This window comes from Hyperolius riggenbachi, chromosome 8, assembly GCF_040937935.1.
Source record: "Hyperolius riggenbachi isolate aHypRig1 chromosome 8, aHypRig1.pri, whole genome shotgun sequence".
Classification (NCBI taxonomy): domain Eukaryota; kingdom Metazoa; phylum Chordata; class Amphibia; order Anura; family Hyperoliidae; genus Hyperolius; species Hyperolius riggenbachi.
In genome coordinates this window covers 77,845,816-77,864,274 of record NC_090653.1, presented here as the reverse complement: position 1 = coordinate 77,864,274, position 18,459 = coordinate 77,845,816, and the positions used below count along the sequence as shown (strand labels likewise).

Sequence of the window (18,459 nt, the reverse complement as noted above, 5' to 3'; positions counted from 1 at the left end):
GAAGAACAGATGTAATTAATGCACTGGTGAATTGATAAGGGGGGGTCAGAGGGCAATCTGAGCGTGTGGGCGGGTGATTGGGTGCCCGCAAGGGGAAGATTAGGGTCTGATCTGATAGGTAAAAGTGACAGGTGGTGATAGGGGGTGATTGATGGGTGATTGATGGGTAATTAGTGGGTGTTTAGAGGAGAGAATAGATGTAAACAATGGATTTGGGAGGTGATCTGATGTCGGATCTGCGGGCGATCTATTGGTGTGGGGGGGTGATCAGATTGCCCGCAAGGGGCAGGTTAGGGGCTGGCTGATGGGTGGCAGTGACAGGGGGTGATTGACGGGTGATTGACAGGTGATCAGGGGGATAGATGCATACAGTAAACAGGGGGGGTGGTCTGGGGGGGGGGGTCTGGGGAGAATCTGAGGGGTGGGGGGTGATCAGGAGGGGGCAGGGAGCAGGGTGGGGGATAAAAAAAAAATAGCGTTGACAGATAGTGACAGGGAGTGATTGATGGGTGATTAGGGGGGTTGTTGGGTGCAAACAGGGGTCTGGGGGGTGGGCAGGGGGGGGTCTGATGGGTGCTGTGGGCGATCTGGGGCAGGGGGGGGGGGAAAATCAGTGTGCTTGGTGCAGACTAGGGTGGCTGCAGCCTGCCCTGGTGGTCCCTCGGACACTGGGACCACCAGGGCAGGAGACAGCCTGTATAATACACTTTGTAAACATTACAAAGTGTATTATACACTTTGTATGCGGCGATCGCGGGGTTAACATCCCGCCGGCGCTTCCGTATAGCCGGCGGGATGTTGCGGCGGGTGAGCGGCGCCAGGCGGAGGCGGAGGATCGCGTCACTGATGACGCGATCGCTCCGCCCATGCCCCTACAAGGACCGCCGCCAATTGTCAATACGGCGGTCCTTGCGGGGTGCACTTCCTGGCCGCCAATTGTCAATACGGCGGTCGGGAAGTGGTTAAAGCCATGATCTAATCATAAACACTATTCTGCAAGCCAAAATGCAAACATACATTCGCAGAGGTTAGAACACTTGTCTGTGTGGAAAACCATGAGTCTTTGTGCGTTTCTATGGTTTTTACTACATTTATGTGCATTTCTGTTCGTTTTTTTTCCCCCACAAAACATATGCAAATTCAGTGCCAGTGCCCGCCTTTTTTTCCTTCCTTTAACTACTTGCGGACCGCGTTGGTTGAAATCTACGTGGCTGCGCAGCTCTGACAGCTACAGACGATCGAACCACTCTGCACCCACCACAGGCCCCTCTCCCTGCCGTTTCTATGATAGCAGAGTTCTGTGAGCCGGTCAGGAGCCAGTTTCATTGGTTCCTGACCAAATGATCACTGTGAGCCAATCCCATTGGCTTACATTGATGGACGGGGTCAGGAGCCAATGAAAGCGGCTCCTGACCAGCTCACAGCTCTGTCAGAGGTGCCTGCAGTATTGGGAGAGCGGCGGGTATGTTCGGCAATTCGTCGGGAGGCGCCATTTTGAGATACCACCAGTCTCTGGTCCTTAACCTCCTGAGCGTTATGTCGCTCAGGAGGTTTTGTGTCCCCCAGGGTTAATGTAAAGATTGCATGTCTGCAAAACTTTTAGCTAGCACTAGGCTAGCTAGTATAAGGAGCTGGCACTCCTAAGAGCAGCCCCCAGCGCATGATGGAGCGTAGTGAATGCATATCTTCCTGTCCTCACTCCAGCTTGCATCCACACTTCTAGCCGACAACTTCTAAACTGGCCACTAGAACTCCAGGCTCACTGAGGTCACATGACATAGTTTGAAACTCTAGAGGCCAGTCCAGGGCTGCCAGGGAGACGTGATGATCGATAGATAAGCTTTCATCGGCACGCTTCAACACGTGTTCTGCTTTCGGGGTCAGCTAGTCAGTGGGTCATGGTTTTTGGCCTATTTGGGGGCATTGGGCTTATGTGCAGGGCGGCTCATGCATGGGGATACACGGAACATATAGATCCTATAAAGCTGATGAGTTTCCCCATACGTTTTTCACTTATGTGCAGTGAGCATAAAGGGTGGTTGTGATCACTTAGGCAGGGGTCACACTTACGTTTGTGGAAAACCGAAGCATTTTTCGGCGGGTGTATCTGCAGTGTTGGCCGACAGCTAGCTGAGAGCAGCTGTCTGTCAGTTATAGGTAATCTCATGCTTTGAAAACGTGTCCCTTGCCTTAGTGATGGCAAGCATCACGTGTCTTTCCTGGAACTGGGTAAATGAGGCTCTTGGTCCCAGTATATTATATCTGTATATATTCTTTGTATTGACTGTTGTCCGTGCCATGGAAGATATTTGTGCTGTAGAAATCAATAATTCTACCACCGCCTCTGTTTCATTGTTGCCTTTCACGGATGCTGATGCACAAAACTTTGTCATGAGTTCTCTTATAACACTACGTGACAAAAAATCTATCAAGTTTTTAGATATGCGCGTTCATACACAGCAGTCACAGCCTTGTGTTATGTTTTTGTATTTCTCGCTGTGTTTGCTATGCGACATGCCGCAGAGATTGTCCTGGGCTGCTTAGAATGGGTCAGCATAACAGATGATGCTGGAGTTTTAGCTTTTTCCTGATATGGACAAAGCCAGAACAACCCAGATACTCTGAGTGCTCAGGGGACCAGCTGGACATCCCTGGGTGGCTATGCTGTGTCCAAGTTTGTCTGCTATTATAAGGGGTTAAGTGACCCCCACCTCTTCCATGTCTGTTATTCATGCAGTGCTGAAGAGGAATGTTGTGCTAACACCCTGGCATTCAGTGTCGCTGAGCCCTTCCATTTCCTTGGAATTTGTCTTACAAATTCCCTCTAATTTCAGAGAGCTTTTTTTTTTTCCCCAAATAATTTGAGCTTAATCACTGCAGACATCCAGTCTGTTAGTTGTAAGTGTTCCCATGCTGAACGCATTTCTGTATTTATACTTTTCCCTCCCCTAGGCCAGATTTCTTGTGGCTTGCCTTCCATGTGCAGCAGCCCCCTTCCATAAATGGCACACCCCTTTGTATGTTTGGCAGTTTCTTTCCTCCATTCCATCGTGCAACCCCTATTTGTATAGGTGGCCTCAAAGTATGGCTCCCCACTTCCAGGTGCTACATCCTCCCTATTCCATTTGCAGCCTCCTCTTCTATTTTCAGCATCCCTCTCTTTCATGCTCAGTTGCTACCTTAAGGCTGCTTTCACAGTGGGACGTTACAGGCTGTAACGCTCCACCAACGCACAGCAATGTAACACAAGTTGGCTGTTCACAGTGCCCACGTTGCGTTACATGTAACGCTGCACGTTGTAGTGAAAGTGCAGCATGCTATGCGTTCTGCGTTAGACTGTTTGCACATGCTCAGTGGGGGGCGGAGAGGAGGCGGGGAGATGCCACTACAGTAGCCGCGCACATGGCTACTTAATATGCACTGCACTGGTGGCCGCTGATTGGCCGGCGGGACCAGCGGGATGTGGAGGGGGCTCTGTGGCTGGCTGGGCAGTGTCCCGTCCTGTCCCCACCCCTCCCCCCCCCCTCATGGTGGCAAGTGTCCCCCCTGTAGCTGGCAGCCATCACTTACCTTCCAGGCTCCAGCGATGAGCCGGCATCTCCGCTCCAAATGACGCTCAGGTCGGGTCGCGGCTTGATGACGTCATCAAGCCGGGATCCGGCACTGACGTCCGACGGAGCAGAGATGCCGGCCAGAGCAGAGGGGGGCGCCAATCGTCGCTGGAACGGCAAGGAGGTGAGTGAATCCTCTTCTTTTCCCCCCTGCCGCCGCCGCCAAAGTGATCACTACGATCCGACGGCGATCATAGTGATCAGCAGCCATACGCGATGGCTGCTGATCACTAGGGGGAGATGCCAGCTGTCATATGACCGCTTAATCTCCCCCTCCGGGTGCGCTCGATCGCGTTGGGAGCTGTTCTTTAGTGCGGACATTGAATCAACGTCTGGTCAGAACGGTACCACCACCTGACGGACGTTGATTCAACCTGCGGCGGTCCCCAATAGGTTAATTAAAGACATGTAGCACAATAAATTTGGACAAAAATGTATATAGAAATTTTACTTTATTTGAAAAATGTCAGCACAGAAAGTTAAAAAATATCATTTTTTTTGACAAAATTCATGTCTTTTTTAAATGAATATAATAAAAACTAAATCACAGCAGCAATCAAATCGTACCAAAAGAAAGCTGTATTAGAGACAAGAAAAGGAGGTAAAATTCATTTAGATAGTAGGTTGTATGACCGAGCAAAAAACAGTTAAAGCTGCAGTGGTCTGAAAGGAAAAAAAAGTGTCTGGTCCTTAAGGGGTTTTATGACTGCAGTCCTTAAGTGGTTAAACTACTAGTGACCTTAGCCCGTTTAAAAACGTGCTAGGTCTGTCACCGTGCATGTGCACGCACACCTGCCGCACGTGTGCGCACCCCCGCCGCCGAGTGTACGTCCACCTCTCCTGGCCCCGTCTTCCCCTGCAAGCCACTCTATTTCTCTGCGTCCTTCCCTGCACATGCGCACTGCAACAAAAGGACACACACAGGGACATGGAACGCAGAGACACTTAGGTATTATTATATAGGATACACTGCAGAGTTGATAGCAACCCCCCTGTGCAGGAACATTGTCTAACCCTTTTTATGCTGGGAATACACGGCTTGGTTCCGAGCCATTTAGATGGCTCAATAGATAATTTCCGACATGTCCGATCTCCCGCCCGATTGTTTCGCCGTTCGATTCCGCATTGAGGAAAATGCAAAAAGATAAGAAAAACGAGTGGAAGATAAGAGAATCGCCTGCGGAATCGAGCGAGCAGCAAAATCAAGCCGTGTATGTCCAGCATAAGAGCCCAACACTTTTGTATGGAGGATTTTACAGCAGAGAGGCAGAGCTGTGTGAGGAAGGAAATTGCTCCTAGTACTTGTGGAAATGTGTGCCCTAACATACAGCATTAAACAAAAAAATACTTTTATCGATGGTATTCCTTTAAATCAGACCTGAACTCAGAACTTCCTCTTTGCTCTAAAAGATACGCAACAGCATAATAACCTTTAATCAAAAAACATTTCTTTGTTACAGCTGATACAAATCCTGCAATAGATCTGCAGTGTATCTACTTCCTGCTTTCATGGAAGCAGACATATTAACATCCTGCGCTTTCAAATGGGCTTATCTGCCATCTCTGCCATGGCAGTCATTTGACAAAGGGGAGAGATCAAATTACATCTTGTGATTAAACACAAATGAGGGGGAATTAAACAGGCTAAACTCTCTAAATACATACAGGGTGCATTTCTCTGTTTTCCTTCTGTCCTGTGCAAGAGTTCAGGTCCAATTTAAGCAAAATCCGAACCCTCTTTAATTGCCAAGTACAATGATTGTCATACCCAGAATGATTTGCCATTCACATGGCATTGGCATATGTACATGTGATACATTACATTGCGTTGAGACAAGCATAGGAAGCATACATTTTAAAGTTTTATTTATGTAGCTGCTAAAAGGTTAAGGGCTCTTTCACATTAGGGCAGATTTTCTGCGTTTTAACGCAAAGGATAAAGTTTGCGTTACCCAAGGTGAAATGAAAGTCCATAGACTTTCATTTTAGCTTTCACATATAACGCAGCCTTTTTGTGCGTTGCGTTCCACTGCACCCAGGCGCAGTTTTTTGGCCAACGCTAGCTTTATGCGTTACAATGTTAGTCAATGTAAAACGCACACTATGCGCGTTTTTAATCCGTTAACGCAGGCAATCAGTCCCAGAATGCAACAGAGGAACAATGTAGAAAGTTGACAACTAAAAGAAAAAAAAATTACCTGCGTTTTTCTATGTGCAGTAACGGATTGAAAACGGATTAAAAACGCACACTCACTGCAGTGCAACGCATATCAAAACGCAGTAAAAGGCATACAACAAAACGTATGCTTTGAGCGTTCTCCAACGCAAGCTCTGATGTGAAAGAGCCCTAAGGACAGTCTCTGCTTAGAATCTGTGCGTATAAATGGGAATTCTTAAACAAAAGGTATTTGCAATTCTCTTTAGGTATGGGGGAACGGATACTGATGGATGACCAGCTTGTGTCAGATTCCATAATTGCCTGTGAAGTATGTCTGTACTGTGTTAACGGTTAGTCGTTTCCGCCACCTGGCACTGATAAAGGGTCTGTTTAAGGCCAGAACACCCCTCCTTGCTGCCTCATTACAAATGTTTCCTGTTCACAATCTGTGTAGGCAGAAAATCGCACACAGTCAGCAGAATTTAGAGCTACCGTATGTGATAAAAATTTGGTTTAAGATTTATTTTAACCTTTTGCCCTTAAAAAAAAATTGATTAGCTTTGCAGTTTTAGAACATTAAATACATTATTTCCAGATAGAATTTTTAAGTTTGTTTCAAGAGGTGGGTACAGATGAGGACGTTAACAATGGAGCTAAAACATTCAAAGGTAATGCTATTAAAGGGGAACTGAAGTAAGAGGTAAACAAAGGCTGCCATATTTATTTCCTTTTAGGCTTCTTGCACACAGGGACGTTACAGGCGCACGTTAGTGCAGCCTGTAACGCTCCCCCATCGCACAGCAATGTAACACAAGTGGGCTGTTCACACTGCCCACGTTGCGTTACATTGTAATGCAGCAAAGTGCTGCATGCTGTGCGTTCTAAGCCGCGTTAGACTGCTTGCACATGCTCAGTCATGTTGGGGAGGAGGGGAGAGCGGCCGGGCACATGGCTAATTAATATTCACTGCACTCAGTGACATGCAGTGTTTACTTCCTGGGGCGGCCGCTCTGTGCGGCGATTTCCCGGGCGGGACCACGTGATGCCGCATGTGTCCAAGAGTACGCATCACGGACTCCAGAGTGAGCTGCACAACGCGGCTCACTCCGACGTCCACACCAGAGAGCACCAGGCGTTGCGTTAGGGGCACGTTATGTGCCCTATAACGTCCTCTAAACGCAACGTCCTGGTGTGTAACTAGCCTAAATCAATACCAGTTGCCTGGCAGCCCTGCTGATCCTCTGCCTCTAATACTGTTAGCCATAGCCCCTGAACAAGCATGCAGCAGATAAGGTGTTTCAGACTTTAAAGTCAGATCTGACAAGACTAGCTGCATGCTTGTTTCTGGTGTTATTCAGATACTACTGCAGAGAAATAGACCAGCAGGGCTGCCAGGCAACTGGTATTGCTTAAAAGGAAATAAATATGGCAGCCTCCGTATACCTCTTACTTCAGTTCCCCTGTAGTGGGAACTGTAGTGAAAAATAACATTCTGAATAAAATTGCTTTTTTTTTTTTTTTTCATTTATTCATTTATAAATGATTTAGTCAGTGTTTGCACATTGTAAAATCTTGCCTCGCCCGATGTACATTCTGACATTTATTACCGGTGGCAATATCTTTAGTCCTGACTGGTGCATTCCTATGTAATGTTTGTTTACTGAGAGTCCTGAAGCCAGTAGAAAATATACCTGATCTCCCAGAGTGCTATGGGAGGAGAATTCTGCATAGCTAAACAGCCTAAGCTAAGCATCCCTGGGAGGGAGGGGTTGCATACCAGTATACAGCAATATTAAGATATAGGAAGTGTCTGATGCTGAAACCAGGATTATTAACCACCCTGCCGTTCTATTAATATCGCCAGGGTGGATGCGCAGAAGTATTTTATTTTTTTTTATCCCCATCATGTAGCTAGCCTAGCGCTAGCTACATGATGCCCCCCTCCCTGTGCTATCCCTCCCACCCCTCCGATCACTGCCGGCGCACTCGCCCATTGAGGGCTTCCCCCGTCACCATGGCGACGATCGCGATGACGTCATCCGGAGTTCCGATCCACCCCACAGTGCTGCCTGGCACTGATTGGCCAGGCTGCGCACTGGCGGGGGGGGCCCTCTTTCGCGGCGCATCGGTGGTGGGCGGCGGCGATCAGAGTAGACACTCAGCAAGCAAAGTGCTTGCTGCGTGTTTGAAAAAAAAATTACGAAAATCGGCCCAGCGGGGCCTGAGCGGCGCCCTCCGGTGGTAATGGACGAGCTGAGCTCGTCCATACCGCTAAGGAGGTTAAAGTAAAAGTGGGTCTCCTGAATAATTTAGTGCATTCTACTATGTTACTGCAGTGTCTCTTTAACTGTGCTTTTACATTATCTAGTCATAGCGTGTTCTACATACTGCTGTTCCTCCAAGAATGTGGTTTATGTTGTATAATAATGATAAAATCTAGATTGCTTTCAAGTATAATATGGTAAGGCTTTTTTAACATGAGGCTGAAGGTGGTGAATTTGGCGCCTGTCAGCACGTCCTTCGCATGGGGTGGTGGAAAGGCGTCTGTCACATTTGAGGGCAGCCACGCTCAGACGTGATATGGTCTTTTGGGACAGGTAATCACACTTTCCATCAGATTCGGACACGTGTGGGGTTTCAAACATTGCTAATCGGCTGTGTTAAATTGCAGTCTGAAGACGCTCAGTGGAGGCAACAGAGGGCTGAACTGCCCAACATGCGCACAGTTCAACCATGCATATGAGAGGCCTAAGCGTGACAAAGATGTTGCGCTGGAAAAATATCAGATTCCCGAAGAACAATTAACCAGTACAGCCACTAAAAGGCTGACTATGAGGAACGTGGCTTCTGCAGTGCTGTGCTTCATCATTTTTACCAAACCGGAAACTGCACTAAAGATTCTAATGCCATAAGTCTAAAGAGGTATTTCAAAAATTGTTAGAACCCTTAAGGTGGTCACTAATGGTCCAATTTCTAGCGAAAAATCGTTTGAACGATCAGAAATTCTGATCAGATTGGTTGTAAATAATCTCTGTTGATGTGCACAATCAATTACGAACGATTATAAAAACGTCCGATTGAATTTTCGTCTAACCAAAATTTGGATTTTCTTGTTGGTTGTGATGGCTAGGAAGCAAAGATTGGTTCATTGATTGTATAGTGAACGATTTCACTTCCGATCAGAATTTCGCTCAACGATTTTTCGCTAGAAATTGGATCATTAGTGGCCACCTTTAGGGTGGCCACTAACCATGCAATTTGCTGAATGTTAGTTTACGAACGATTCTTCGTATGAATGATCGGAAATGATCGATTGGGACAACTAATGGACAAAAATCTCCTAACCAATCAGATTGGCTGGATCAGTTTCATTAATCTGATCAGATTGGTTTGGAAATTTTTGTCAGTTAGTGGCCCAAACGATCATATCCCACTGTTCATATGAGGAATAGTTCGTAAATCATCGTTCGGCAAGCTGTATCATTAGTGGCCACATTAGGACTCGGGATGTTGATCCTGTTCACTAGATACTAGAAGACCTAATGGACTCCTGTTTTCTTTGTTTTGTTTTGTTTTGTTTTTTATAAAATGACCTTGTAGGGAAAGCCAAGGAGGTTGGCAATTGTCTGGCTATCCTGCATATTGGCTTCCGTTGTCTGACTAAACTAACTTCATGCTTGGTTTAGGTGTGTGCTATGAACTGCTGTCTGAGCCACTGACCCATGATGAATCATGCGCTTCAAGCTGTAAAGGCATAGAATCTGCAGGACCGCCAGAAAATTGGCATTGTTATAAAAGGAAATAAATATAGCATCCTCCCCATCACTTTCACCAGAAGGTCACCTAAAATAATCTGTCGCTTTTATGACTTCCTCTATATAGATTTCTCACATCACCCCTTCCCTCTTTCAAACGCCTTAACTATCGAGCTTTTATCATTGATTTCTGTATTTGCTTGAGTGCCAGAATGTGTTTTATGCAGTGTTGGAGTTTGGGAGTAAAGCTGTACCCTTGATGTTGGGCAGCTTGAGGCCTATTTCATGCAGGAGGCTGAAGGTGGTGAGTTCACTGCCTGTCAGCTGCTCCTGTGCCTCAGCAGGATGCTTGCTAGTGCTTGGTACAGGGAGTGAAGAGGTGCCCCCCATGGAGTCACATGTGAGCATGGATGTACTGACGTGACCTGTTGTAGTAGGGTAACAACTGCATGTGAAACAATGGCGTATAGTGTTACAGCATTTTAATTGTCCCCGAATGTTGCTCATGGCCTGCAGTCCGCCTCGCGTATGAGAAAGATGCCTAACTGAATCATTGATGGAGAAGGACTTAGATATTCTTGCAGATTATAGACCCCCCCTAGCAGATCTTTTGTATTAAAGTGAACCTGAAGAAAAAAACAGATGCTTCCCTTGGGAGTGGGAAGACTCTGGATCCTAACGAGACTTCCTCCGTCGTCCTCAGCAGAGACGATCCAGTGCTGGCAGCCCCAGAAAGTCAACTTGTTGCTGCTGCACACTACACGCAGTGTTCCCCAACCCTGTCCTCATGGCCCACCAACAGTACATGTTTTGCAGGAAATCCACAGAGGTAGTGCAGGGCTGATTAACTACCCCTGTGGATATCCACAAAGGTGGGCCTTGAGGACAGGGTTGGGGAACACTGCACTAGAGGCTTCCTGCTCTGGTCCCAGTGGAAATAGCCCAGTCTGAACCGGTCCGCTCTACTGCGCAGGCACGAGCAGTGTGTGGAGTAGTGTAGACCCAAATGGGCTTAGCTATTTCTGCCAGCGACTGAGCTGAAAGCCACTACTGCACCTGCACGCAGTGGTGGCAACAAGCTGACTTTCGGGGAGTTCCAGTGCTGATTCCACAGTTCTTAATCGGTTTTTGGGGTTTTTTTGTTTTGTTTTTTGACCTAATTTTTTTAAAATCTTTTTGTCACTCTGTTATCCTGTATGATAAATAATGTGTAATATGCACTCCGTTACACATTTCTGCAATACTTGTGCAATGTCATGTGTGCAGCAGTACATGACTATGCAGGAAGTCAATAGAAATTAAATTACTTTATGTAACGTGTTTTCCCCACCGACAACATTTTCTGAATACTCATGTGTCTATCAATGAGCATGAGGTGGGTTGACACTGAGGCTCTCATTCTTCTTTTTTTTTTTTTTTGTTTTTTTTTTTTTGTTGCTTGTTTCAAACAGAGGCGTTGTTCAACTAACTTTTCTCCTTGGAGATGTTCCATCTTCTATTTAAAATAACTTTACAGCACACTGCAACTGAAAAAGTACCGAAAACAGTAGCTGGAAAAGTACTCTCAAAATTAAGTATTTTCTTGCCTGCTATTGGCTTCAATGCATAAGCCGGCCTTTGACCTGAGCGACCAGAGCGTTCACTCAGGGCGCTGGCTTCCTAGGAGATATCTCCAGAGAAAAGGTGAATTGCATATGGGCCTGTGCGCGCATGCGTGAATAGGATGAAGGGGGGCACAAAAATCAGGTTTCGCTCAGGGCGCTGTGAAACCTAAGGCCGGCCCTGAATGCATTTTATTGATAAGTTGTGAAAATATCACATAGGAGAAAAAGTGAGTTGTGAATGGGCCAGTGTGTGCTTATTTTTTTTATAAACTTGCTTAAAGGGAGTGTGAAGCAAATCTGTTAAAGAGACACTGAAGCGAAAAAAAAAATAATTATGATATTATGATTTGTATGTGTAGTACAGCTAAGAAATAAAACATTAAGATCAGATACATCAGTCTACGGTAATTGTTTCCAGTACAGGAAGAGTTAAGAAACTCCAGTTGTTGTCTCTATACAAAAAAGCCATTAAACTCACCACTTTCAAAGTCTTGGAGAGGGCTGTTTTCTGACTTTTATTATCTCAACTGTAAGTGAACTATTTACTTTTTCTCTGCCAGAGGAGAGGTCATTAGTTCAGACTGCTCTGAAAGAATCATTTTGAATGCTAAGTGTTGCGTAATCTGCACATATTATAGAATGATGCAATGTTAGAAAAAACACTGTATACCTGAAAATAAAAATATGAGAATATTTTCTTTGCTGCTAATCTTCTAGCAATTATTCATAGTACACAACCAATTCATTATATCATATATATTTTTTCGCTTCAGTGTCTCTTTAAAAACAAAAAATAAAACAGTGGACCATGAGAGGAATGGGAGGACTCTATAGGGCCCTTTCCTCTCATTAGGTAAGGATCTGTCTGGGGTTGGTTTTTGTTTTGTTTTTTACAGATTGGCTTCAGACTCATTTTAAAGTCTTTTAGCGGTTTGGCATTAAAGAGTACCTGAACTTGAATGAATATGGAGCCATTTTTACTTGCTTATGCAGCCGTTTGAGTCTGGAAACCTCATCTGTATACATGTTCTGGGTCAGTGACCTAAAGTCATTGAGTCTCTGAGGGACGCTCAATCGAGCGAAACGATCGTCAGGCATACAACCGCTCCCTCCTCACCCCACAGCTGCTTTCAGGATCGGGTAGGATCTAAACTTAATAGAGACATGCTGAATGTTTTGTAATTTTTAAGCCGGACTAATTAAAGCTTTTTTTAATGACACGTTAGCTGCAAGTGCCAAACTGTCTTTTCTTTGCTACTATCCATATGAATGTTATCTCAATGTTCTGAGCCTGCAGTACATATGTGAAAAATCACCAAACCTGGTCCTCCAGAAATGTAAATACATTGTCTTTTTGTGCACTAGCGACTGTAGTGCCTGTTGCTGTTTCTTCTGGTGCATTCTATATATTAGTCACTATAGCACTAGGCCCAGAAGAGGTAGTCTAGGTACACTGACCATTACACTATTAGAGATGCCAGAAAAAGTGGAGAAACAAAGTGAAAGTAAAGGCAAAAAAGTTAGATACTTACCTATGGACAGGGAAGGCTCTGGATCCTATAGACCAGGGGGTCAGGAACTTTTTGGCTGAGAGCCATAAACGCCACATAGTTGAAAATGTAATTTTGTGAGAGCCATACAATATGTTTCAAACTGGCATAGTGCGCATGCGCAGCAGAGGGCTCACGGCCCTGTTGCCATGGCGATGTTTATACAGTTGATCCTCTGGGCAGTGGAAGTGTCAGACACGTCTTCAGCTTCTCTCGGGTTTCAGCATCATCAGCAATTTCCCCGAGAACCAGACAGGAGAAATACCTACTAACAGCTTGTACCATTAGCTAGCTGACTTGGGGGTTGATTTACTTTGTAGGACGAGATCCCCACACTTTGGCCCAACTGGCTGCCTGTCAAGTGACAGACAGTCTATTGGGCCAATGGAAGTGCAAGGATCTTGTCCTACAAAGTCACTGGACTTGACAGAATCCAGGGTGGGACAATTGGAGGGGTCATTCGTTTTGGGGGGGAGCGTAAGTAAGCTAATAGTGCATGCTACAGCAGTAGCGTGCCCACTTTGAAAATGTTACTTGCGCTGCTTGAGCAGTGTAGTTTAGTGAATCAACCCCTACTGATTTGTCTGTGAGCCAGATGTAGCCATCAAGAGCCACATCTGGCTCCTGAGCCATAGGTTCCCTACCCCTGCTATAGAGCCTTCTCTGTCCCCACTTGTGCCCCTTGTTCCAGCACAGTCACCCCCTATTTAATTTGCTGCTTCGGCAGGACTCGTGTACCGGAGTGCTTCTGAAGACAGGCAGCTCCGTATTGCACGTGCGCAAGCGTGCTCATGCATGTGCAGTACAGTGCTGCCAATGAGGGTGACGATGCTGGAATGAGGAGAGCAAGAGAACACAGGGAAGATGTGTGGCTCCCCCCATGGTATATGTGCAGGCCTTGGAGCCCAAGCCCAGAGAGCTCAACTTCAGAGTACTAGAGAGCATCAGAGAACTTGGGTAGTTTACTGCTCTTGTCAAGTCAAGTGTTTAAATTTAACTTGTGGAATGATCCAGTAAAACCCCTGTATGGGGATTCTTGTCAACAAGCCACTCAAAGATTTTTTTTTTTTTTTTTATCCCCCTTTAATTTACAGGAATTCATTCAAGATCTTCTGTTCAAATTAAAAGGATTACAGAAACAGACGCTTCTGAAGAAGAATGGACTGGAAGTTACCACTGAGGAACATATTCAGGAACACGCGTGACCAATTAAAAGCACAGCATGCACTGGGGTCAGCGGGCAAGAGCACAAGACTAGAACTACATGAAAAAAAGACGTTAGTTTCCGTGTGTGCAATTATCATTTTATGGCATGTAACTCCCGATGACTGGGCTTGAGGAATACCCTTGCTAATGGACCACACCTGTGTGTTGCTTAGGTTCATTCACAGCAGGCGCTTACGTGAAGATCCCACCATTTTCAGATCACAGGCCCGAAGCCTGAACTAGATTTGTTACATCGCCACCAGCCCTCACCTGACCTAATGATCATGCTTCCTGTTCTATACAGCAACACAGAATGAGTGTGAAGAACTGGCTGATGTCATTGTTCTTGTAAGATGAAGCTGGTGGCTCGTTGCTCTTGCTGGTGCTTTAGGCATTGTGTAAAAACTGATTACCTCCATCTTAGCTGGTTTTGACTGACAGGTTGCAGCTCTGTTGGCTCTTTGTCGGTTTACCAAGTCTCCATCACTGTTCTACTATGATAGTTATTGTAATGAGTACTGAGCATAATTTGTTCAACACCAGCAAATGCAATTTACATATCTCTTTGAAAGTGTCAAAAGTCAACCATGGGAGCTGCACATGCTATCGTCACATTTTTAGCTTCTTAAGGTTTTGTTTACACAAACATATTTTAGCGATTGAACTTGCCTCTAAAATGCAGTGTCTCCCTGCTGTTAGTGGTTGACGGGAACTATATCTGCTCATATTAATATAGAGTTGAGGCTCTAGTCTGTCCAATGCAGGAGCCAGCAGGACATTTTTGGGTGCTATCTCTCTATTGACTTCAGTTATAGGAAACTCAATTGTTGGGCCTTACAGTAGCTATAATTTTTAATCAGGCCTGGCTTCCGGAAACTTCCCTGCCCTGGGAAGACCACACTCTGGTCATCAGATAGCACAAGTAACATAATGTGCCCCTGCAAATGCATATGTGAACAAGAGTCAAGCACCTTCCATAGGCTGATATAGTGAACATCCTAGAGGGTGTTAAAGGGAACCTAAACTGAGAAGGATATGGAGTTTTCCTTTTTAAAATACCAGTTGCCCGACTCTCCTGCTGATCCTGTGTCTCTAATACTTTTAGCCACAGCCCCTCAACAAGCATGCAGATCAGGTGCTCTGACTGAAGTCAGACTGGATAAGGTGCATGCTTGTTTCAGGTGTATTATTCAGCCAATACAGCAGCCAAAGAGGTCAGCAGGATAGCCAGGCAACTGGTATTGTTTAAAAGGAAACATCCATATTCCTCTCAGTTAAGGTTCCCTTTAAACTACTCATGGTTAAAGCCTTCTTAAAGGACAACAGACACAAGAGGGATACAAAAGCTGCCATATTTATTTCCTTGTAAGCAATACCAGTTGCCTGACTATCCTGCCAACCCTCTGCCTCTAATACTTTTAGCCATAGACCCCGAACAAGCATATGCAGATCAGGTGTTATGGACATTGTCAGATCTGCCACGATGAGCTGCATGCTTGTTTCTGGTGTAATTCAGACACTAATGCAGCCACACAGATCAGCAGGGCTGCCAGGCAACTGGTATTGTTTAAAAGGAAAGAAATATGGCAGCCTCCTTATCCCTCTCACTTCAGTTGTCACTCAGCTGTCCATGTAAACTAGACCTAACATTTATTCAATGGCTTTTATGTGTAATAAGACTCTGACCAAGGAAAAAGCATACATCTGGGGGATGCCACACTTTAAAACTATGGTAATGGTTTGAACACAAACCTACTTTACCAACACCTTCAGGTGGAATTCCCAGGAGCCGCTTACTGGAATAGCTACTTCCTGCAGATCCTGTTCCTCTTACTGTGATGAATGACAGGTGTTGCGTAATGTTTATATTTAGAGTTTCCAGAGCTGAGCACATTTTGAACAAAGTTGGGTTTGTTATGACTTGGAAGACGTTTGTTAGGCTAAAGGGGACCATCCACTATGCATCTGTGCACGATCCAGCACATGATCATGACTGCCCAATCAGAAGTCTATCAAGAAACCGCAACCATTTTACCACTTTACACCACTTAGAGAAGGTTCACACTTATCTGTGTGGGAACCACAAACGTTTCTTTGGCATGTCATTTTCGGACACTATGCAAGTTGGTCTTCATTTAAATGTGCACATTTTTACACAGTAGTTGACAATGAGAAAACGCAAATTATGCTGCACTACTGAGTTTCCCCATAACATCCCCACCTCTCCCCACCCCAACTTGCCTAGTTTGCAATTGCTTGGCATCTGATGAAAGCAACTGCCCATGCAGATTTCTCCATGCAGGACATGTCTGGCAGGCACTGGCTGCATGCTCAGATAATGATGAACTGGGGATAGCGCTGCTCAAGCCCCATACAACAGCCACCTGCAGGCTGTCCTATTGGTGTGGCTGGCAGGCAGTGGCACTACAACTCTTAGCCATTCACGTAATGTTGGACCAGTGGCAGAAAACTCAAGATTATGAGGCAAAAGATGCTTCATTGTGAACAATTGTTGCATGACTTTGAATTTACAAGTATTACCTGGAAAAGAAGAAATGGGTTAGGTCAAATCAGTTATGGCTTGCACATGTGAATGTTTTAATATTTGTTTTCGTAGCAATTGATTTGGATAGAATAGTGTTTAACAGAAACGCATTAGATTTGATACAGCGATCATTCAGCAAAGCGCATTCAGCACGGGAAGAAGCGTTAAAGAGACACTGAAGCAGAAAAAAAATTATAATATAATGAATTGTTTGTGTAGTACGGATAATTACTAGAACATTAGTAGCAAAGATCCTTTTTTTTGTTTTTTACAACATTGCATCATTCTCTAATATTTGCAGTTTACACACTCCTCAGCATTCTAAATGATTTTAAAGAGCAGGCTAGTGAACTTTTAAACTGTCCTCTGCAGGAAAAAAAAAACACACAGTGACTGACAGTTAAGATAACAAGCTTCAGAAGACAGAGCTCTCTGTGACTTTGAAAGTGGTGGAGCGCAGTGGCTCTTTTGCATAGATAACTGGAGTCTAGTGTTAACTCTTGGTTTCAAAGAAGCAGTATGGTGTGGCACTCCCTTGCAATTCCAAGCATGGAGGATTGGTATGGGTAGAAATGGTTGGGCCAATGTACATTCACCGTTCTCACATTTCCCTCAGCATGTAAACAAATTGTCACAAACGTGTGCTCCGCATGAAATCAAAGAAAGAAAGGATCTTGCAACAATTCTGTATCAAAGAAGCAGCAGCGTGCACCATATGTCTGAAATGACTTGATTTATTGCTTCAGATACATGCTATATAGATACAGGGGTGATGTCACTTAGTGCATAAAGATTAAGCATATGTATATACATACATTCCGTGATGGCGGTGGTTGAGTGGGTGCCAAGGTAAGATAGGGGTCGGCGACGGCCGTTTCGCGTCCGGCTGGACACTTGGTCACGCTGTGTCCCTCTAAACCAGGCGTCTCAACACTTCCTGTACTGGAAACCATATTAGACTTTTATGTCTCTGCTCCAAATGTTTTGTTTCTTAGCGGTAATACACATACAAATCATTATATCAGAATTTTTTTTTCTCGCTTCAGTGTCTCTTTAAGAAAACAAGCACAAAACATGTCAAACACGGACAGGCCCTGTTCACACTTTGAAAAGCAATGGCCTAGTATTTGCACTCACAATTTTGCATTGCTGTTTTCTCTGATTTCATTTAATTCCTGCTGATACCAATAGATTGTAATAGATTGTAAAGATGAACTGAGTTTTAGGTAGCTGATAAATATGTATGCAAGGCTCCTGAAGCTCACGTACTAACAAGGCTTTCTTTTTTTTGGTTTTGTAAAACTCCTATTTTACCTAACCTTGCCTTTCAGCAGTAAAGTATTATACATTTGTTTTCTTCACATTATAGGACTACAAATAATAGACAGCCATTTCAACAGTACATTCCAAGTTTACCAGCCATTCACCTGATATTATTGTATTTCTACTTCTTCCTTGTCTTTTACCACCTGTGTACCTTTTACACCTCACTGAAGATTTTACAGCATATTTATAAATTGTGTTAATTTTCCCTATACAAGATAATCTGGTTGCCCTACTGTTGTTTGTATGTTAATAAACTTTTTACTTTACATGGTTCTGTTTCATCTGGAGGATCATGGGGAAGTTGAAATGCGTTCTACCTGCAGCTAGGGTAGACTGGGTAAATGTGTGGGCCTTAAAGGGTACCTGTACTATGACATTAAGTGAGAGAAGCATGGGTACATGTATGGTAGTACTAGTCATATTAAAGAGGAGCTGTCAGCCATAATATCTCAGAAAAAAACCACATGTAAGTAGAGAAAGTATTTGTCTACTTGCATAACATATGTATTGCATTGTCCACATTTTGATTGTAGTGATTTTTCTATAGTACAAAAAAGAAAATCCTTCTTGAAGCCAATCCTGATATTTCCTCCCTTTCTCTGTCTGTGCTTTGCCCACCCTCCTCCCAGTCTTCAGACAGTCCCACCCAGCTCTGCAATAGTGACTGCAGAGCTGGTTTCAGCTTCTCTGCATGAGAAATATTG

At 44.7% G+C, this 18,459-nt stretch overlaps 1 protein-coding gene across 2 annotated transcripts in view; it reads left to right on the top strand.

Annotated features, from left to right (window-relative positions):
- LOC137528939 (protein phosphatase 1 regulatory subunit 14A-like) overlaps positions 1 to 17,982 on the top strand; it is a 76,544-nt gene extending 58,562 nt beyond the window's left edge. For both annotated transcript variants that reach the window (XM_068250736.1, XM_068250735.1), the window contains one exon: positions 13,773 to 17,982. In XM_068250736.1, coding sequence (XP_068106837.1) covers positions 13,773 to 13,883 — 111 coding nt within the window. In that variant the 3' untranslated portion in view covers positions 13,884 to 17,982. The remainder of the gene's footprint in view (positions 1 to 13,772) is intronic.
- Positions 17,983 to 18,459: the final 477 nt, after the last annotated feature.